The 23,384-nt window shown below is 34.5% G+C and overlaps 1 protein-coding gene across 1 annotated transcript in view; it reads right to left on the reverse strand.

The window, feature by feature from the left end:
* The window catches only part of LOC134855020 (sodium/potassium-transporting ATPase subunit alpha-3-like), a 36,097-nt gene extending 26,542 nt beyond the window's left edge, over window positions 1-9,555 (reverse strand). The window contains exon 1 of the mRNA XM_063871399.1: window positions 9,325-9,555. Coding sequence (XP_063727469.1) covers window positions 9,325-9,555 — 231 coding nt within the window. The remainder of the gene's footprint in view (window positions 1-9,324) is intronic.
* Between the last annotated feature and the right edge of the window lie 13,829 nt (window positions 9,556-23,384).

The raw sequence follows: 23,384 nt of genomic DNA on the forward strand, positions 1-23,384 counted from the left end.
TGTCTGTAACTAAAGTTTCTGGTAGTCCGAATTTGGCTATCCAGTGTTCATAAAGTGTTGTGTAAGCGTAATAAGCGTTACAATGTGGTACTGGGTTAAGTGCTACATAATGTGTAAATGCGTCAACAATTACCATAATGTAGGAGTTTCCTTCGGATGATGGTGAAATTGGTCCTTTTGTATCAAATGAAATACGGTGGTTAAAGTACAAACTTTGTCCTTTAAAATCTTGTTTTTGTGCTTTTTGTTTTTGATTTGGATAAGGTTTATTTAGCTGACATACTATACAATCATTGCATAGTACTTTTATCCAAATTGGTGCATTTGGAAAATAAAAGTTTTGTATGAAATTTGAATATGTTTTCTCTGATCCAGAGTGTCCTTTAATGTTTTGTGTATGTGAGATATTAAAAGCTATGAGAATCATACTTAAAGGGAGACAGGGAACTGTAGATTCATTTAATTTGTATTCTAGAAGGTCTGTGTTTTCATTAATTGTTGTATTATTAAATTTTCGAAAATATCGGAGGAGTGTTTTATTTCCTAAAATTGTTGTATCTGCCTTTACGGGTTTAGTTTTTTATTTGTGCCATGATTTTAGTTGTCTAATTATTGGGTCAAGATTTTGATATTGTTTCAAAGTATTAACTGTAGTTTTATCTGTTGGGGGGACAAAAATGTTTTCAGTTTCTAATTTAGATAAAGGAATTGTATCAAGTGGGTCATGAAGGTCAAAAACTTGATTTATTGTGTATTTTGAATCGTTTGTTTGTGGTCCTGATAAATTTATTTTATCAGTTAGATTTTCTTTTTCAATTAACGGAAAAAGGTCTTTTTTATGCGGGTGTTGTTTTACTCTTTTTTGTTGGGTGTTATTTTTTATCCATTGTGAATATGGAATTGGTTTAAAAGTTGATGTTCCAAGTAGATCAACTTCGTAGTGGTTATTTTGGCAATCTAAATAAAGTGGGAAGTGTTGTAGATTATTTATCTGTGATTGTTCAACGTCAGTTTTTACTGCATATTTGCATTCTAGTCGGGGTGATGTTTCGCTTTCTGCAAGGTAAAATTTTATATTTTTGGGTATTTCAACTGTAGTTTTACGTGTAAGTAATTCAGGTGGTGTATTTCGACTTAAAGTGTCTGGTAATGCAAGATTCTTTCCTGCTGTCCAAACTATATGTAAGTTTGGGAATTTCATTAGAATTAATTGAAATCTATAAACTCGGTGATTTGGATTGGATTTTTGTGTAAAGAGAAAAATGATTGGTTTGTGATCTGTGAATAGAACTGTTGGATGTTTTGATCCAAGTATCAGAAATTCATATTCTGTTAGTGTATATATTATGGCTGTACATTCTCTCATTAGAGTTGAGAGTCGTAGCTCTGCTTGAGTGAATAATCGAGAATTTGCTGATATAAGATTCATTTTGTTTGTACCATTGTGTGATTGTAATAATGCTGCGCCGATGCCAAAATTCGAAGCATCGCACATTGCATAGAATGGTTGATTTGGATCTGGAATTGTATTCGAAATTTGTTCAGTTAAGAGTTTTTTAATTTCTTCAAATCGTGCTTGATGTTCTGTGTTCCATTCAAAATTATTTTGTTGTCTAAGTATATTATAGAATGGTCTTAGGTATAATTGCATTTTATAGACATATTTGCTTAAAAAATTTAACATTCCAAGGAATTCTTGGATTTTCTTTTTGTTTGTTGGTGGTTGGAGCTTCTGAATAGCATCAATGCGTAATTTTAATGGAGTGATTGTTTTTCTTTCTATATTGTGTCCTAAGAATTTAACTCGTGTTAAAAAGAAGTGTGATTTATCGGGGGCGGCCTTCAGATTTTCGTTCTGAAGTATTTTGTGATAGTGTTCTAAAACATTCAACATTTCTTCTTTTGTCTGTGATTGCATAAAAACATCGTCTAAATAGGTGATTGCGTTTTTCTTGAGTATTAGTGGTCTAAAAATTTTGCTCATAAAAGCTGAAAATGCTGCTGGTCCTATGGATATTCCATAGAATAGGCGGTTGAATTCATATTGCTGATTTCCAATAACAAATTGTGTTAAGCGTCGCGATTGTTCATCTAGTGGCATTTGATTATATGCACTATTCATATCTGCGGTTGTAAAGTATTTTCCGTTTATTTTTGTTAAAATAACTTGTATTGGTTCAATAGGCCAATTGCATTTTGATTCGTCTATTAGTGAATTAAGATATCTAGCGTCTAGAACTATTTTTAATGATTCTCCTTTTGCTAGGATGATAACAGGGTTGATAAATGTGTTACCTTTGGTTGTTCTTCTTTGTTTACCGGTGAGATAATTTTGTATTGTTCTAAGATATCGAGTAATCTGTTCACTTTATCGTGTAAATGAATTGGTACTTTACTTGCTCTTTGTTTTTTGAAAACTGCGTCAGGTTTTAATGGGAGATGTAGTGATGAACTGATTTTGCCAACATCAAATTTGGATGTTGCATAGACTGATGAATATTTTATTAGCTGTTTGGCTAACTTATCAAATTCGTCTTGTGTTATTTGTGAATGTTGGAAGTTAAACATTGTTAAAAATTTCTGTTGATTCTCTGTATAGTTATTTATGTTGAATGTAGGTTTGAAATATGGGGTTTTTGTGAAATAATCTGTATTTCTTTTTTCATTACTTATTATATTATTTATGGATAATTCTTCATTAAGAATTGTTGATTGACAAATATCTAATAATTGGAGTATATTATTTACGCGGTATGCTTTTTCGTGTATTGGTGATATCGTAGCGTTGGTTTCGCAATATCCTAAAAATCCTAAAGGTAATGTTACTTGATAGGGTGTATTGTTGTATACATGTAACGAAATAATATCTGAATTCGAGTTTTTCAAATATTTTATGGATGAAATTGTGATTTTGAAAAATTTATGGATAGGTTTGAATTCAAAGTCTGACATATAGAGTTGTTGTTTATTTTGTTTTTTATCATATTGGTGATATTGTTTTATTGAAAAGTTATATATGTTTCCTGATAGTGGTTTCAGGTGTTTTCTTTGTTGGTTATATATTGGATAAAATTTTGAAAAGAATGGTGGTTGTTTATTTAATCTTTGAAAAAATGTTAGGGATGTGTCTTTTGTTTTTGTGTATTTATCTTTGATTAGTATTTTACTATTCAAGATGTTGATTGTTGGTATATATTTAGAGATAAATGGTATTCCAATGATATTGTGTTTAATATCAGTGATATGAATTATTTGTTTAAATGGTTTATTTAAAATTTTATTTTGCTCTATTGTTCTTGTGGGGAGAAGAAATAATTGAATTTTTCCATAGTTTACCAATGTTGATCCTTGTGCTGTTGCTAGTTAACTGGATGTTTCAAGAGGTGTTAGTTTTGGGTGTAAGGTTTTTATCTCATTCCACGTGGGAATGTTTATTATGTTTGATTCTGCTCCTGAATCAATTCAAAAATCAATTTCAAGATCTGGTGGTTGAAATTCTTTGTTTCTTGGACTTTCTAAAAGAATTTTCCATTGATATTGTCCAAATTTTTTCTTTGGGTTGTTCTTTTTGTATATTTTGATAGATGTGATTTGTATTCAAGCATTTTGTTTTGTCATTTTCATTGGATTGATTTGTAGTGTTGATTTCGTTAGTTTCTTGTGCCGTTTGTGTGGAATGGATGGGTTCAATATAATAATTGTGAAGGAGTTCTAATTGATTTTCATATATATGTGATGAAAAAGGTTGTTCATATATAATAGGTTCGCAGTCATTTTCGACTGCTATCATATTGATGGAGATAGTGTTTTCTGTATCACTTTCTGAATCTGATGATCCACAGTTTATTTGATTTAGTAGTAGTTTGTCATTTACTGTGTCATCAATACCTAGGGGGTCTGATGTTGTTTCTGGATTTGATTGTACGTGATTAATATGTCTTTGATGTTTAGGTGTGCTACTTCTGTGGCGATTGTTAGAATTATTATAATGGTTATTATTTCTGTGTGGTGATTGGGAATAATTTCTATAACGATTATTATAACTTGAATGTCGATTTTGTGAGTTGTTTCGTGATCTGTTTTGATAATTATCGTTTGGTCTGTTATAATTTTATCTGTTATATGAGTTATTCCTTGATCGATTGTTCGGGTAATTCTGATTTCGGTTGTTTGAATAACTTCTATTTCGATTATTGGAGTAGTTTCTATTTCTATTATATGATGAGTTTCGTGACTGATTGTTTGGATAGTATTTATTCCTTGATTGGGAATTAGATCTAGAAACAAATTGTGTTGTGTTCGAATTTGATCTGGAGTAGTTATTTCGACTATTTGGTCTGTTGTAATGATTTTGTGACGAATTTTGTGTATTTCTTCGTTCTGGTGATCTTCCTCTATAACTTGAGTTATATGGTGATTGAGTTCTCGTGTAATTGGTATTGTTCGGAAATGGTTTTCCTGAACCTTTGTTGCTGTATACATTTTTGTTTGGTAGATTTTGATCTTTCTTCATGTATTGATAGAATGATTTATTTGGTTCTTTATATTTTTGAGGTTTGTTTTGATTGTCCTGTTGTTTTTGTCTACATTCAGAAATACTATGTCCGTATCGTCGGCAATAATTACACCATTTTTTGAAAAATGGTTTGCCTTTAAAGTTTGGGTGTTTTTCATAAATATTGAGTATTTCAGTGATTTTTTCAACGAGGTCTGTATCTGATTCCTGTATATTGTTGATATTTGTGGTATTTGTTTCAATTCGGTTAACATATTGTAATTTCAGATTTTCTGTTTCTTCAAGTTTCATTGTGATTTCCGCTTGCTCTAATTTGTCTACTAGTTTTCGAAAATCTAAATCGGGCTCTCGAATTGAGGAGGGATGGGATGCTCTCTTTTTTATTACTATTTTCCTTAATTGAGGTGTTAAGGTCATCATTAAGATTTCTGTCATTTTTGTGTTTTTATAGTCGTGTGTATTTAATGAATATGCTTTTCGAACTAGTGTTTCGATACGTACTGCTAATTGTTTGATGGTTTCATTTGGTAATCTGCGAATTTCATTACATAAAACTCTTTGTTGTTGTTTGTTTCTTTCGGAGTCAAACATTTTTGAAAATTCTTGTGTAAATCTTTTCCAATTTGATTTTATTTCTATAGGCAATACTGAAAACCATTTTTGGGCTGCGTCGTCTTAGGTTGTCTGTATCAACGCTGTGCGTCGATGTATCCAGTTTTGATGTAGTGGCGTATTAATTGGTTCAGGTCCTATATTTAAAATTAAATTTGCTGTTACTGCATTTTAATAAACTTCTACAGAATATTCAGGGTCTGTTCCTGTGAATACCATTAATGGTTTGTTTGATGTTATTGATGATCCACCCATAAGGTATGGATTCATTGTCATTTGTAATGATTCTGCGGAATTTGGCATTTGTGAAAAATTTGAAAGTTGATTTTTTGTTATTTCGTGTTGTTGAAGGTAATATGGGAGTGGTATTTCATTTTGCATTTGTGTTGGTTGATACGAGTGTGTAATCATTGGGTTTTGTGGCTGAATTGGTTGAAAAGATTGTGTATTAATTGGGTTTTGCATTTGTATTGGTTGTTGATTTTGTGTATCTATTGGGTGTGGAGAAAAAATTCTATGATATGTATGTGGTTTCTGCACTCTTTGTCCACGATACTCTTGAGTGTATGGTGCAAATATATCTGGTTGTAAATAATCATCATCAGAGGATAGGTAATCCGTTTGATGAGGTGCTTGTTTTTTTTTTATTCTGTTGAAAGAATGGGTAATTTTCACTACGATCCTGTGGAGGATGTGAATTAGTTTGAAAATTTACTGAGTTGGTTGTTGCCATTGGATTATCCCAATATTGAGATCTTATCTGATTATTATTATTTTTTCGTGGGGGATAGTTTGTTTTTGATGAATGTGTGTAATTATAATTGTGTTCCGCAAAAGTGTTTCTTGTGAATGTTCTGCGTGTTTTTGACGGTATTGTCATGGGTCTATATGTTTGATAATCCATTTGTGAATATTTTGGAGCAACTGAAGGTTTAACGGTTGATTGTAAGGTTACCTGTGCTAGTGAAGTGTTTGTATTTCTTGGTGTTGTTAAATTTGGACGTATCGGTGAAATACTTTGTTGTGTAGTTGTTGTTGTTTGGATGATTTCTTCATTTATGTTGTTTGAATATCTTGTTGAGTGAGATTCCTAGTTCCATTAAGGTTTTCATTGTGTATGACGGTCGAATTTAAACTGTTATTTCGCGTATCAGGTAAAAATGTATTGTAGTTTAATGGTGTTGCATCAATGGTTAATGGTACTACTCTTACATAATCTCTTGCATAAGATATTGTACTTATTGCTTGACTTGAGATTGATTGTGGGATATTTATGAATGCATAATGAGACCATTCGGGGTCCCAAATGTAGTCTGATTGTTCTGTGATGGCGGTATCGTCGTTTGAATTTTGAGGTCTAAAATTTTTTCGTGCTTGTGAAATTAAATCTATATTATGTGTGAAATAATCTATTATAAACCATGCCAAAATTTTTTGTAAGTCATGTTTTGTATGTTGTGAAACTTCATCTTTAGTGAAATTTTCTTTAATTATATGTAGGAAAGTTGAAAATAGTGTGATTTCATGTCGTACCCTTATATGTTTGGATGTCTCTGTCGGTGAGACATTTGAGATTGGGGTTTCGTTTTCTAATCGAAATATATTATTGCAAAAACTTCACTAGTGAATATGGAGTTTGCTCTTTGTGAGTTATGATATTGTATGCTTTTTATATATTCTAAGAATACTTTTGAAAATTCTAAGCCAAGATCGTCTGTTTGAATTACATATTTGCGGTGATTCGGGTTTGGTGAGCTGAATTCTATGGTGTAGATTCCGTATTGTTGTGTCAAATTACATATATCTTTCAGATAGTGATCAATAATTTGTCTTTTGATCTTTACATCTGGGAACTCTGCTTTACATGGGCTGATTCCGGGTTCAAATAAATTTAGGAGAAAATTCTTGCATAATATATGCTGCCCTCTATCATTGGGTGCATCTACGAGGAAGGGGTAGATATCGTCATCATCTGGACTATCTTCACTTGGAGTGTGTGTTTGGCTCATTTTTTTGTTTAATGACTGTTAATAGGTAAATATCAATATCTCTAATTGGTTGATTCCAATTATATAAATGTACTGGTTTGTGTTTATATTGCTTTTTTATTCTTCTTTTTCCTCTTTTTGATGAATTTGAAGTTGTTTCTGAGTCGGAAAAATATAATTGATCGTGAATGGGGCAATTTTTATCTATAGATTCTTTTAATTTATAAAGTTCGTCTAAATTGCTGGCTTCTGGTTCTGAGAATGCGTTTCTATTTTTGGAAAATCTTTTTCGTGTTATTTGTCTTTGTTTGGTTATTATTTTCTTTTTTAGTGTTTGTCGTTTTGTTCTAATATATCCAACTGTTTGTGTATGAGGTGTGATTACAAGGTCGTATTTTTTGTTATCTATTTCACAGTTGTGTAAAACGATTGTTTGTTTGTTTCCTAGATTTTTAAATGACATAAGGTTTAGGATGACGGATGCAAAAAGTTGTTAGATGATTTCTATTTTCTTAAATTGTTAGTCCTTACGATTTTTTGGTTAGCTTAACCTGGGTCTTTTTGTTCAGGGTTGGAGAGAAAAGTATATCGATTCCGAAGAATGATTTTTTACTTTCTCGTGGCTAGTATAAGCTAAGGTGTTAACTTACTTAATCTTACTTAGGGGTAGTGATTGTGTTCAAGGGTTGGAGAATAGTAAATCGATTCACAAGGTTCAGGTATAATTAGAACGCGAGTAGTTCGTTAGATACTACTTTAAACTTACTAAGTCTAAGATTTATCCTGGGTCTGATAAGAGGAGGGTTCAATTGAAGGATGAATAACCGAAGTTCTTCACTGTTTATCCTAATTTGAATGATTAGTTTTGTTCAAAAATTTCTATTAGTCTTGGGTTTTTTGAAAGGGTTGGATAGTGAATCGACGTTTGAGGTCGTTAGACACTAGCTAAGTGGGTGGAGGAGAACAAAATTGTTCTTTTTGATCCAAGGATAGGCCTTGATGATCAAGTTTTAAATTTAATTAAATAGAAAATTAATTAAGATCCAAGGATAAGCCTTGATGATCTGATTTTAAAATTAAGTGAATTTAAGTTTAAAATGGTTTGAATTTGTTTAAGAAAAAGATTTAGTGTTTTAATGATATTAGTGAGCTTATGATTGCTGTTATGTTTTAGGTGATGAAGCTAGGACAACTGATGATTTTATGATTACTAACAGTTTATTGTCATGCTACTAATTTTTGTTTTGATTTTCAATAAACATTTTCTAAACATGTTTTATATAATACTGCAGAATTTTAGGAAAACGATCTGAGATCTTTTTATCAATCGTTATTGTACATTAATAGTTTTGTTTAGCGCCTGAAATGATTATGAAGATTGACTTCAAGATTTTATGTTTGTAAATGAAAATCTAAATTCATTGCTAATAAAATTCTAAATATAAAAGTTTGTGTTGGCTTTTGCCGTACTATCATATAACTATTTGGCAAGTTTCTACTTTGTCGTATGTCGTCTCTGGTTCGAGGTCTTCTTCCAATTCCGGGTAGTTCTATTATCGTTCGGAATATTGGCTCTGATCTATTGAGTCGTAGAGACATTTCGATTAAATTATCGTCGTGTAACATTTTAAAAATGTTTTGTCTAATTTCTAATCTATTTTTGGTTAATTCTAAGCTATTAAGGTCTTGTTCGAGACTTATGGTCGCACCAGATGAGTTATAACCGATGGTCTTAATTCATAGAGTAATTTCGGATAGGGTACACCGTCTGCTCGTCACGCTATCTTATTTTCGGCCGGATAGATTCGTGCAACTTCTTAGTCTAATACCGATCCTAATCTTACTCTTATACTATCTAGTCTCAGGTTGTTTAACTAGTCTCTGCTAGGCTCAATAGATCTAGGGTATACTGGTTTATTGCGGCTGCTGAAGTTCTCTTGGAGAGGCAACTAATTTCTAAGTTAAATTCATGTCTCTCTGGTGCTGAAATTACAAGTAATTTCAGCACTTACAAATAAGTGGGTTGTTAGTTAGATGGATCATGATTGGTTAATATTAAATACTTTACAGTGGTAAAATATCTAATTTATCCAATCATAAAATGTAGTTTAGATCAGGTTCCAGTTGATCAAAACTGCAAATGGTCCATTATCTAAGATATCCTTTTGTAAAATGATCCTATTTCAGGTTACAAAACTGGGTAGTAACGTTTTGGAAGTTGGTGTGGTATCTCTGTTGAATTTCGTCATCCGAGATCTGATGATCATCCATCTCCACTTCCTTCTTCAGATCCGCCAATGAGTCAGCCTTCCCATCTGCCCCGCCAACCACACTCTTAGCCCCAGCTACTGTTTTCGACTTACCACTCTGTCGACTCTTTGCACGATCTATGCCCTGTTTCTGTGCCACGTATTTTGGGTTCTCGTTTGTGGCCGACATGGTCACCGGGCCGAAGGTTCGATTTCCCGAAAAATTGTTGGTTTGATTTTGTTGTCTTGGTTATTAAAGCGAAAAATTGTTGATTAGTTACCTTTGTTTCTTTTTGTTCCAGACCGAATTCTCGATTTCTAGTTCAAAAATGATTTTTTTGTTTAGCAACTTTGACACGTGCCCTTTGAATATGGCGTGCATCACGATGTTTTCCATGCTGATTCTTAAGTTTGTAGATTTCAAATTCCATGGATAGCCTTTTCAATCTAAATAAAAAAAAGGTTTTGTCTCTACTACCGTTCCCTCCCCCACCCCACCGGATATGAAAATGAAAACAAAATTTTACTAATGTGTTTCCAATCTTTTTATCTTTTGTAAAACTGTTTTTTATTTGCATCAATTCAGGCTATGCTCAAAGTTTTTGCCTGAAAAGTTCGTATATGATCTTAACTTTTTAGGGGGATTAAACTGCCCGGGTCAATGTGCTATGTTTCGACTTTTAGAGTCGACCGCAATGCCTGTGCTCGAAGAATAGTCCAGCACCTAGTGCGACACCTAGTCTGAGTTACACCTAGTGCAACGTAGTGCGACAACTCGCTACAGAAGCAACTCACATTAAAACAAAGCTAAATGTTGCTTGCTGTTGGTAGTAGGTGAGGTTTAAGGTCGATTAAGGTCTTGAGGCTAGGTTTGAATGTGCTTCGTTATTATGATTTTTTTCAAACTTTTTTTTGAGTTGTCGTTTTCCTCAAAACTTGCAAGTTGTCTTTTGTTACAAATTATTTTTTGTTGTTGTTGCGAGTTGTTGTGCTACCTTCAAAAAAAGGTCAAATCGCAGAAATTTTGGACAAGTACGTTCGAAACTGAACGCGAGCATGGTCAAAACATACCTCGATCACGGTTAAAACATTTTTTTTAAACATTATGAAATTTCTTTCATATATCAAACAATTTTTAATATCGATGACTAAAATTAAATCAAAAGAGTATTCAGAAGAAAAAAATTGTTTGCAGTTATTACTCGAAAAGCACTTATAACCTTTACTTTTGGATATCTCATGTTAATTGAAAGTCAAAGCATACTCGAACTCGAATCAAATCTCGTTTAGATTGAGTACGGTCGAGCACATTTTTTTGGTCGAAAGAGTCAAAATAGTCACCCATGTATGTCGAAACGGTCGAAAATACCAACATTTGGACGAAACAGTCAAAACATAAAGTGAGGCTTGACCCGAGGGTTGATACCTTTTTTTCCGAGAACTAGTTTTGACAATATCCTGTCAAAGTCGGTCATTTTAACTACGTGACGTGATGTCAGTTTGTCGGTTTTTTTACTACATCTTCAAAAATTGACTCATGATTGCTTAGATTTATTAACTTATTCCATGAAACAGTAACTAATCATAAATTATCGGAGTTCAAATCTGAGAAAAAATGAATTGTCGTTGTTTCCCTAGAACTAGTCAAGATATTTACGCAGTCATGAGTTAGAAAACAAATGATTGGTTTTCATGACAGGAAATTTTATGCGAAACAAACAAATGAACGGCATAATAAAAAAAAAGATATTTACGCAAACATGTGTCAGTAAGCAATTGATTTGTCAAGCGAAATTGATTTGCAAAAAAAAGACAACTTTTGTACTTTTGTACCCGGGCTGAGGTCCGCGACTCACGTTTCGACCGACCGACCGAAGTATGTCTCCGAAAAGGATTTGTTGAGACCTAATTTCCATACTCCTGCAAGAGTCTTGAGTCGCACAAGATCACAACTTGGGTTGCCTTTAAGTCGCATCATAGCTTAAAATGATTCGCACAAAGTCGCAACATGGGTTGCGCAAAGTGGCAACATGGGCTGCGCGAAAGTGGCAACATGGGTCACAAAAAGTAGAATCATGAGTACCGTAAAATCGCAACATGGATAGCGCAAAGTCGGAACATGCATCGCGCAAAGTCGGAACATGCGTCACGCAAAATCGCAATGTGGGTCTCGCGAAGTCGCAACATGGGTCATGCAAAGCCGCAACATGGGTCACACAAAGTCGAAAAATGAGTCGCGCGAAACATTTTTCTCAACATGGGTCGCGCAAAATCGCAACATGAGTCGCGCATTATATAAAGTTTCCAGCAGTTTTAGTAATGAAATAATGTGGGATTTTTTTGCTTGCATAAGCAAAAAACAGAGGCAGATTGCAAAATAATCCAGTCTATATGAATTTCTTGTGCAGTTATTAGCTGATCGTATAAATGACCGCCTCAAGAAGGCCTGCTCATGATCGCAAAGTAAACGAAAAGCAGTTTTCTTTTTGGTGCACCAACAAAGTCGTTACCACAAAAATTGAAAAATAACCACAAAAAAATAATTGAAATTTATTATTAGAAAAACTATAACTAAATGAAACATACTTACCATGAAGATAAATTGGAAACAAATTTTGGTGAATTGTTTGCTGGAAAAAGCCTATTAAATATGAAAATTCCAAAATAAGCCAATCCGAATGTGTTTTAATGTGCAGTTAGCTGGACCAACGCATTTGCTGATCATATACAGGACTGCCACGAAAAGGCCTACCTGTAGTCCTAAAGTAATTTATAAGCAAACTTTTTGAGGCAACAATAAAGCCGTCACTACAAAATCGAAAAGCTAGAAAACAATGAACACAAACAACCAAACATGGAAAAAAATAACAGTCGTCAATTAATCAAAAAACAATCAACTGCAAAGACCTTGAGGCATAAACTAGCAACGATTCTTCTAAAAAAATGAAAGTGAATTGATGGTATACCTACACCCCCCCCCCCCAACTTGAACCATCCCTTCCCACCTGAACAACTCCCACCTGAAAAACTGAACCAACCTCACTTGAACCGCCAACTTCTGCGCACGTGGACCACCCCTCCCCAACTGAACCAACCCCACCTCCCCACGCACCTGAACCAACATCCCCCCGCACCTGAAGCAAGGGGGGTTGGGGTAGTTCAGGTGGGGGATGTTGGTTCAGGTGTGGTGGGAAGTGGAGTTGGTTCAGGTACGGGGGTGGTTCAGTTGGGGAGGGGTGGTCCACGTACGCAGAAGTTGGTGGTTCAAGCGGGGTTGGTTCAGTTTTTCATGTGGGAGTGGTTTCGGTGGGGGAGGAATGGTTTAGGTTGGGGGGGGGGAGCTGGTTGTTAGGGTGGAGTGGTTCAGGTTTCCAGAAGGGGGCGGGTTGGTTCAGGTGGGAGGATGTCAAGAAATTGTTGAAAGAAACAAAATTAAGTTATTGTGAGAGTAAAACAAAAGAGTAACAAAAATATTAAAGTAGCGCAGAAAAAAATAAAATTGAACTAGAAGTAACCAACTTTAGTTTGACACGTAGAAAAGACTTTGTGCTGAATTTTGCATTCCAATAAAAAAAAAAATGATTTTTATTGAATCTTAGTGTCAGTGTTCATAAAGAGATAAAAATCGATTATGAATCATTAAAATCTGATTTTGTTGCCTCAAAAAATGATAGTATTTGAATTCATTTTTATTGATTATAACCAATTTTTTTGTGGACACTGACATGGAATTACAATGTGGTTAAGAAACCGAATAGTCGGAAGGTCTGGTTCGTTTCCAGCCCCCATCCTTCATATTTTCTATTCTTGTAGTTTTTTTGTGTAGTTAAGACTAAACGTGTTGTGTTACGATAAAGCACGGAAGAAAAAGTCTGGTTGCAATTGTTACCCGCACTAGGTTTTCTCGGATAATCGGTTATATAAGGTTTTTGGCTCTTTTCCACTTCAATTTTTCCAATTTATTCAATTTTCTTTCATGTTTGAATGCTGAATGCGTGAGGTTGAATAACAAAAATGTTCGCACAATTATTTTGTTCTCCATACAAAACTTCATTTCTTCAATTTTTCAAACATGGGTTTTTTGACACGGTTTTTTACTCATAGGTGTTCTGTTTTCAATAGAAATACTGTCGAAAAACGTGGGTCTCCAGTTTTCTCTTAAAGTCAATTTTTTCATTGCATTATGACAACATTACTTTAGTTTTTCAAAAATAAAATTCAAATGTGGGGAAAAAGAAAAAAATCGTATTATCTTTTTCAGTCTGTTATCTTTTTCATCTTTTTCAGTCTGTTATCTTTTTCAATCGTATTATCTTTTTAATTATTTTCTTTTCATTCAAATCACTAAAATATATGTTAATTGATAGTAATCGATTATAAAGCATCACAATAATTGTTTCCAAAAATTGACCTAAATTTTAAAACTTTGCATGTTTTGATAAATTGACAGTTGCTTTTGGATTAACACACACCTTATTAGAAAAATATCAAAATTGAGACTTGTCTTAAACCGTTTGCCTGCCGGGCGTTAACCACCTCCTCCTACGTGGGGGTGGGGGTAAAATCGTGGGGCTGGTAAACCTTTGGGGGAGGGGAGAAGGCGTGTAGAACTTTGGGGGCGCACAAGGAGATGTTCATTTTCGTTTTGGTTCTAGTTTGATTTAAACGATTCCCATTTACAGAAAAAGTTGATTTTCATGGCTTTTACGAACAAAAACAATCGATTATGTTTTAAAAAATGGAGGTTTTTTATGGTGTAACGAGTGGTTTTAAAAGGTCAAGTATAAAAACCAAATATTAGTTTTCACTATGCCAGATTTTGTAATAATTGAACAATGTGAACAGAAAAATTACTCTTAAAAGATCGCATGCTGGAGAAGGGAATGATACGAAGCCAAAATAGCTTACAATCGATTATAATGGTTTTCTTAATATTGCAATATTTAAATATTATCCCCGAAAATTCCGTTATCATGGTTAAAAGAGTCATGTATAGCGATTATATAGTTCAACTTTTTGCTACATTAATCCATTAAATGTTTTTTTTTCATGAAACTCTTATGCGGGTGGTTTGTTCGCCATGCAAGTTTGATTGCATTATGACAACTTTAAACTAGTTTTTCCAAATAGAAATTCAAAAATGGAGGGAAAAAGGAAAAAAACCAAAGAGTCATATCAGCAAATCAAAAATTTTTGTATTTCGTAGGTGGCTTAGACTTTTGGAAAATCTAACTTAAAACCTAACTGCAACCAAGAGTTTTTTTAGTGTATTAATTATTTTGAGAACCTGGACAGCTCCATATATCCCAACTTTTCGACGAAATCCCATTGCTTGAAATAAGCTTCCTCATTTTGCAGTGCCACCACGTGTTTTGTACACTTCGGGAATCTCGCGTTGTTGTTCTCTACGTGTGATCATGGCTAAACGAGTAGAGATACGATGCACGGCATGAAGAACAAACAAATTTGTTCACAATTTTAGTCTGTTCACCATGAAAAGTGCCGATTTCCCAAAATATCATCATAAAACACCAAAAACAAGGCCAACTGCCAATCAGTTAGAAAATGCGGTGTCGAGAGGATGATGCTACATTCGTATCGTAAAGTGCTATTGTATTCACATATTTTCATATTTTCAATATCACTTATATGAATATTCGGTCGGAAAAGAAACAAAGTCATAAGAGTTTTTCTTTGGTGATTGATTAAGTATGTCAGACGCTGGAAATCAGAGAAACAAAGATATTGGAATCACTGAAAAAAGCGAAAACAATGCAACCAGCGAGCAACGCGAAACTGGAGAAATTGATGAAGTAGAAAAGGAGACTGGAGAAAATGGCGAAAACAGCGAAGATGAAGAGATTCAACGAGATTGGAGAACCCTCAAAGCTTTCGATGAAGTCAAAAGCAATGATTGGACCGGGAAGGTGTTCTTTTACGAAGACTGCGGAAATCCCAAAGATGTGAAAGAAGTTGAAATGACAGAGTCGGAAATGATGGAAAAATTAGTTGCCTCGGTGAAAAATGAGAAAATTGAGAAAATGGAAATGTGGATTCAAACCAAAGAGGACCTCTTGTTGAACGCATTGATTGCAATCAAAACTGAGCAGTTTTGGTGGTCCATTGAAAAGAATACCAAAGGGATTACAATACAGAAAAGCGAAAACTGGGAGCACGTCGTATACGAATACCGCAGAGAAAAACGAACTGCAGGGGTGTTTGAGGGGGGACAATTTGAAAAGATACTCTGGGTAGATGGGAACCCTGATCAACTCCCCGTTTCCCTTCATGATGTTATCCGGAAATTAAACCAAACACAGAAGTTGGAAAAACAGTATCAGGTCGGTAATCCTCGTGATTTTGCAACAGATCTTTTCACAGATCACTTTTGTCTCCAAGTGAATAAATTAGAAGATGGGCTTATGGAACGCAGAGGCGTTAAGGGGGGAGATTGGAAGGGCGAATTGTACTTTTATGACGATATCGGAGAACCTGAAGATCTAACCAAACATACAATGGAGAGAGACAATCTGGTTGAGACATTACATAGACTGGTCAATGATGAGAGAATAATCAAGTTCGAAGAGTGGAGAAACCCATTGTTTAACTGGCAAAACTCCTTGTGGCCAAACGCCAGTGTGAATGCAATCGTCAACGGGCTGTTATATCACGCCTTCATTGTGATCAAAACTACTCACAACTGGTGGTCTATTGGAAAGAGTACCGATGGGATAACTTTGCAGAGGAGCAAATATTGGAAGAATGTCACCTATGAATATAAAAGAAAGAAAAGACCACAAGGAATTATCTCCCCGAAAATCAAAAGGAATCGTGGACCACTCCAAATGCCGTGCGATTCTACTTTTTCTATTTACGATATATTTGATCGAATAGATGATACACATGAGCTGACACTAGAATATCACCTTCTCAATGATAACTGTAAAGACTTTGCTACTCGAATTTACAAGTACTGTAACAATGTACGAAAGAACGGTGGATATGCGAACAAACTGGCTGCATCGCACCATTAGACTCTCACAGAAAAACTCTTGGCCATTGAATATTTGGTGATAATTCAAACTCAAACGGCTATTTATTTTGGAAAGGAAAATAGATTGGTAGGGGTACAAATTTAACGCCTCTAACTAGTGAGACAAAATTCCATTAAGGTATTGGCTTCTTAAAATCTTTGCCCTTCTTCAACATAGTAAATCGACTTCAATTGAGGAAAGATAGCTCTTTTAACCAGCTTTTTTTCTAAAAAAAAACTCTGTTTAGGATATCGCTGCATACCCGGGTTGACCTCCATACACCAAAAATGCTTATCATACAATTCCATACATCAAGTGTGTGGAAAAATGCCTGTCATACAATTTTCATACAATTTCTAAAAATGGTTGAAAACTGGTATAAAATTATTTCTGTGGCTGTTTGATTCTAATAAAACAGCCTGGTGATAAAAAACTGAGGTTTTCGTTTTTTGAAAAAAATGCTTATCATACAATTCCCATATATGGAAATTGTATGACTGGCATTTTTTTGATGGCGACAATTTTTTGAAGTACTTTTGAAAATTTGGCCCAGTATTTTTTTTTGTTTTTTTTTCAACCGCAAATCGAATTTCGTACACAGACAAACATTTTTCGAAAAAAAATTTTTGCATGCAAAATTTAACATTTTGTGTGCATAACGTAGTCCTGGATACGATAAAATTGGCTTTTATTTTCACTTAATTTTTTTTTCAAAACCTTGAAAATTCCTATTTCTTTTGTATGGGGTGTTAATGTATGTCTGATAATTTAAAAATTCAAAAATTTAAAATAATCATCCTTAAAAATTTTATCCAAAAAATAAAAGTTTGTTACTTTTGTTATTTGAATTGTGAAAGACAGCTAAATTCAGGTCGTTTTCTATGCATTGTAAATGCAAGACCGTCCAACCTTTGGTGTTTTGAGTAACCAAGGTCTTTGTCACTTGTGTTCGGTTGCAAACACAACCGAAAATTTTTCAGAATCTAAACTTAGGCAGAAAAAATCAAAACTTTTGGTTTATGGAAAAACACATATTATACAATTTTCATATATGGAAAAATGCTTATCATAGAGTTTTCATACAATTTTCTGTACGTATGGAATTGTATGATAAGAAGTTTTGGTCAACCCGGGTATTTTGTAACATTCTTACACAAAGTTTCAGCGCTAATCGACTTTCGCCACATTTCACTCTGTCAATTTTTTTTTACTTTTCTTGCGTGTTTTAATAGATGCATGCGTGTTGTTACCATGTAAGATGTGAAGAACAAATGTGTTCACGCTAGTTAAGTTTTACACCATGCTAGAGTTCATTATATTATAACAACATAAAAATTATTTTTTCAAAATTGAATTTCAAATGTGGGGAAAATGGAAAAGAGCCAAAACTTTAATTTTGTTCTATCCGTGAGTTCCTTCAATGTCCAGTGTTACATGTCACATCAACGAATTTTTCTTTTTCAAAGTTTACCATGCAATTCCATTGTTTTCTCAATGGAAAGAAGCTTTATATAGACAACCTAACCTAATGTAAAAATTTACAACTTCTAGAAAAAGTAAGCTATAACCAACTTGCCCTTCAACTGAATCGAGATAAAAGTGTATTCTATATGCGTATGTTGTACCCGTAATTGGCAGCAAAAGAATGCAAATTAAAACTTGTTATAACATTAGATTGCTAAACACTTAGTTTTACGCAGGTCAGCTGGCCTTGTGGTTAGCGTTCTTGTCTGGTTAACGGTAAACCCCAATATTTATACCACAACAGGAGAAATGTTCTCGAGTTTTGTGAGAAATAGTTTAGTTTTACCTAATTTATCTTCGAAAATTAGTTGAATGAATCAACAGTTTTAAAAAACGCCTTTCTTAATTTAAACACTTCATAAAAATTTGTTAAATGTTTCTAGCTAGAGATAATCATTAGATCACTCATTGAAATGATAAAAATTAATAAAAAACGAGTTTCTTTCATAAACTTTTTTCTTATCTCCATACTTCAACAATTTTTTTTAATTCTCGTTTTTTTTAATCAATATAGTTTCAATTTCTTTCTGATACTTTTTTAGTTTCTATTCGTTTTGGTTTTCTAAAATTAGTGCCCCTCGTTGACAGAAAGGTAGCCTCCTCAATTATTACGAATATCTGCCAATAGAACAGAGAGTTTTGACATCAAAAATGGAAAATATACCCAATCAAAAAAACACTCGTGGCGTAACAAGAGCATAAAACAGAGAGACTACAAATTGGCCATATTAGGTATGATATGTTCGTAAACAGTGTTCTTCGAAAATTGATTCAAAAAAGATATTATTTTTCAATGCTTCTTTTTGACTCTTTTTAAATGATTTGTTATCGGAAAAACAATTACCAGGAATTTTAAGAGAAATTTCACAGACGAACTGCACATTTCTTTCACTTAAAATGTAATTGAACGTCAATTAAAATCATTTAAATAATCAGAAGGAGCCAACTTTTTTTCGACAGTTTTCTTGATAGAATAATATTGAACAAAAAAAACTTGAAATTTTTAGAAACCATATTTCTAATTCCTTGAAATTTAAGCACTCCAATTAGTTTTTAAAATATTTAATTAAAAAAACAAATGGTGTTTACAAGACAACGACGCAGAAAAAAAACCGAACAAAAGCAGTTTTAAAAACAATTAAGTGCAATTCAAAAAAGCAAGTTTCTTGAGCTTACCTCGGTACTTCGATCAGGTTAAGCAATTTTTTTCATGCCGTAGTACAATGTGCAAAATGCAAACAGCAAATTTTTATATTAGCGAACAATGATAATTTTTCGAGTCATTCTTGACAGATTATTATGTTTAAAGAAAAACAGTTCTTTTTTCTGATTGGCATTTCAATTGATAAATCAATTAAACCTTTCGGAGCAAATATTAAGGTCAAAATTTTTTTTGAACACAATTTTTTTAGAGCTCTGTATTAGACCAGGAATCACAGTATATGACATCCTCAAATCGGCATTGCTACAGCAGAAAGGATACGTAGCAGCGAACACTCTCCAAAAGCAGAACCCGTCTGCAGCAAACAACTCGACGAATTTCGTTAATTCTTCTAACCAATTTCGGGTAAAGCAAGAACCACTAATGTCCATCCAAACTAAGAACAACGTTCAAAACAGGATGACCAGAGCGCTAGGGAAGGGAAATTTTATATCAAAAGCTCGACAAGACCAACGGAACACCCAATGGAAACGTTGCTATTTCTGTGGAAAAAGATTTACACCCGAACATAAGGCGAAATGTCAGGCCAGGGGAGCAATATGCAGAAGCTGTGGAAATAAAGTCGCCAATGTAGAGCAACCGGAGCCCGATGAAGAAGAATGCAATTTCATAGACTCAGAAAATGATGAGAATTACTCAATCTTAAAGATCTTCGAATCATCTATTGAAACGGAAACAGTCAAGTAATTAACTCCGCCACAGGCAAAACTAAGTGCCTGCGAGCAACGCTGAAAACAAGAGGCTCATTGTTCGGTTCCACTATTGACACCACGAGTCCAGCCTCATTCGTTAACAAACGCACAGCGGAAATTTTGTAAGCAAAAGATCCGAACGCAGGAATAATATCGCTGTATAAGAAGCCGATGAACTCAACGTACGTTGATTATAACCACAAGCATATAAAACCTTATGGGATGTTCGAAATAGCTCTATGTTTGAACGGCCGGAATCTTAAAGGTGTAAAGCTTTTAATTTCGGGGAGTAGGACCAGATGCTTGTTCGGTTTAGGCATTCAGCCAAAACTGGGGATATTAACGACACAGCTAAAACCCCCTACAATCTCAATCAACGCAATATTAGGAGACCACGAATACGAATCAGCCGAATCAAATTTTTGGAAGAACCACTTGGTCAAAAAAAAGTAATGTATTCCAAAGATTAAGACGTTCAAAGAACAGCAAGATGTTCACTCTATTGAAATCACCTCTAATTCCGATTCAGGAAAAGGGCAGAAGGGTGCCAATCCATATTCAAGCAGAAGCGGGAGCTGAAATCAGAAAACTTATAAAAAAAGGTCACATAATAAAGCTAGACAAATGCGCAAGTGATCAATTCGAAGCCCCAGTAGTTATCAAAAAAGGATGGCACAGTAAAATTGGCGATGGATGCAAAATCAATGATTTCCCAAATCAAAAATAAATTTCACCTGCCAAACTTATTGATTCTACGGCCCAAATCATCGCGTCAAAATCAGAGGGCTCAGTTTGGTTCACGTCTCTAGAACTGAAAAACGCTTTTTGTCAACTTGCATCAGACGATAATATTAGCAAACACTGCAATTTCAGCATAGTATATGGGGAATTTACGGGAACATACAGATTTAAAACCGGATATTATGGAACAACAGACAATTAAAGAAATACAAGGAGTATTCTGTTTCTTAGATGGTATTTTAATAGTGTCAGTCAACAACCACCATGAAATAGTCGACGAAGTCTTATCAAGATTAGACAAAAAAAGTTTAGCTTTAAAATTGAGTAAATGCAAATTCTCAAAAACTAACGTAATCTGGCTAGGGTTCGAGATCGATGAAAAAGGAGTAAGACCAAAACATTCAAAGATAGAAGCAGTGATGGCCCTACAACCACCAAAATCTCTGAAACAGCTCAGATTTTTTATGGGTATACTGAACCACATGTCCAGATTTATGCCTAATCTACAAAAATTAACCAAGCCACTTCGACTATCATTATAAGCAGATAACAAAGAGAAGTTCATCTGGAGGGAAGAAGCAAGCAATTCTTTTCGAAATTTATTGGAACGGATTGCCAACATAACCAGAATGCACCATTATGACGCATCCAAAAAAGTGTAGGATTAAAAGTGATGCAAGTCACGAGGGATTGGGAACAGCATTAGAGCAAGAGATAGAACCGGACAAATGGGTACCAATTACCTTCACTTCAAGATTTCTGACTACAGCCGAACAAAAATACAGCACTAACGAACCACAATTGCTCGCAGTCGTCTGGTCATGCCAATTTTTAAGAAACTATTTGCTGGGAAACTAATTTCAAACTCTAACCGATCATAAAGCTATAGTTACAGCATTGAAAGAAATTCATGTTAAAAAGACCTACCAGTCCAGATTAAACAGATGGGCACACAGAATGTTGCCATTCGATTAAACAATATCCCACATTGCAGGCGCTAAAATAGGAATGGCTGATTACTTGTCGAGAAACCCCAAATTCGAGGCATCATCTTCTTCAAGAAGAAACTTGTCGAGAAACCCCAAATTTGAGCCATCTTCTTCTTCAAATTACGATGAGCACATCGTTGTCAAGTCTATTGAGAGTTTCAATGAGGCATGTAGGGCGATTACTACACCAGCAAAGAATCCCTTGGATCAAGAAAAAAATTAAGTTAGTTTATGCCCATCAAGAAAAGTACAGTATAAACCGAAAAAGTTTACCTTCGACGTGAACCTAAGCAAAAGACTAGAACCAGCTACCCGATCGACGGAGGAGGGCGACAAAATTCTGTACAAAAATTTCAACCAATCGAGTCAATGGGATAGAACCATCAATTTAGAAGAAACATTCAATATAGATGGCAAAATTTCTATCCAATCACAAACAAATATGCAAATGTAAATACATCCGCAAGAGGGCGCATTGTCATGAGATTTTTACATGAGCCAATTATATTACTTTATGCAAATCCACATCTCTCGTGTACATATCGGGATTTTACGCGGCAAAATTTTTTAAACAATTAAAACAATATACGCAATTTTGCAAATCACCGCAAGAGGGCGAAACTACAAGCGGTGGAAGTTTTAACTCATCCAATTCGACTATTCTTTAACTATTCACAACTTTGAGGCATCTAATCAAATCGCCAAGAATCTAACATATCAGAGGAGGCGAAGATATATTCAGCTAGAAATATACAAAAATCGTTGTCCCAGATTTTACATCTAAATCACATCAGCTCAAATCTCCAAATACTAAATAACTCAAAACTTCCAATCTTTCAGAGAAATCATATGAGCAAATTAGACTTTCCTTTAATAAAACAACTGGAAAGCTCAATCAATGAGAGAAGTAGGGCTGAATCGAGACAACCAGTAGTAGCAAAAACTACAAGCAGGAAACGGTTGCGAGTCACACAAGTCAACATTCTTCTGGGACAACAAAGAAGATTATGGCAAAGGACAGAGAAGGATTCATAAGTCTGGGCAGCTACATGGCCAACTTTTGGGACGATGCTGCAGTGATAAACGACTGTATATCATCATCGACAACAGGGTAGCAATTCCTAATTGTCTGAGGAAAGCTGTTATGACCCGACTGCACAGAACACACCCAGGTCAGGAAGTCATGATGGATGCTGCACAAAATCTCTGGTGGCCGAAGATGCACAGAAAAATCAGAGACTTATGCCAATCTTGCACACCATGCTCCGCGTATGGTAGGAACCTTAGAACTTCCAAATCATTTAACTCTTCAGAGCCTCTGCCAGAACTATCCGGACCAAATGAAGAGCTTCAAATGGATTTCGGTGGATCTATGTTTGATTCAAAAGGGAAAAAGCTTTTTGTTTTAGCCGCAATTGACCAATTTTCGAAATACCCATCTGCTATGGTTACCAGAAATTCAGAGAGCGAAAAAAATACTTAAATTTTTAAACAAATAAAAACAACAACATAGCATACCAAAAAGTTTAAGGACAGACCAATATTCTGGGTCCAAAAAGGCTAAGCTAGCAGAATTTTGCAAATCTAAGGTGATAAACCAAGTATTTTACCCAGTGGGCGACCACCGCGGTTGCGGATTGGTGAAAAAATGTATTCAGACTATTAAAAGAAAATTAGGCACTATGCAACTGGACCCAAACATTGAGGATATACAATCAGCAGTCAAATCGATTAAAGAAGATATTCGTATAACACGTCATAGTAACTTAACGAAGTCCCCAATTGATTTTCCTTATGGCGGAAACCAAATATAGAAT

The sequence above is a fragment of the Symsagittifera roscoffensis genome, chromosome 10 (assembly GCF_963678635.1).
Source record: "Symsagittifera roscoffensis chromosome 10, txSymRosc1.1, whole genome shotgun sequence".
NCBI lineage: Eukaryota > Metazoa > Xenacoelomorpha > Acoela > Convolutidae > Symsagittifera > Symsagittifera roscoffensis.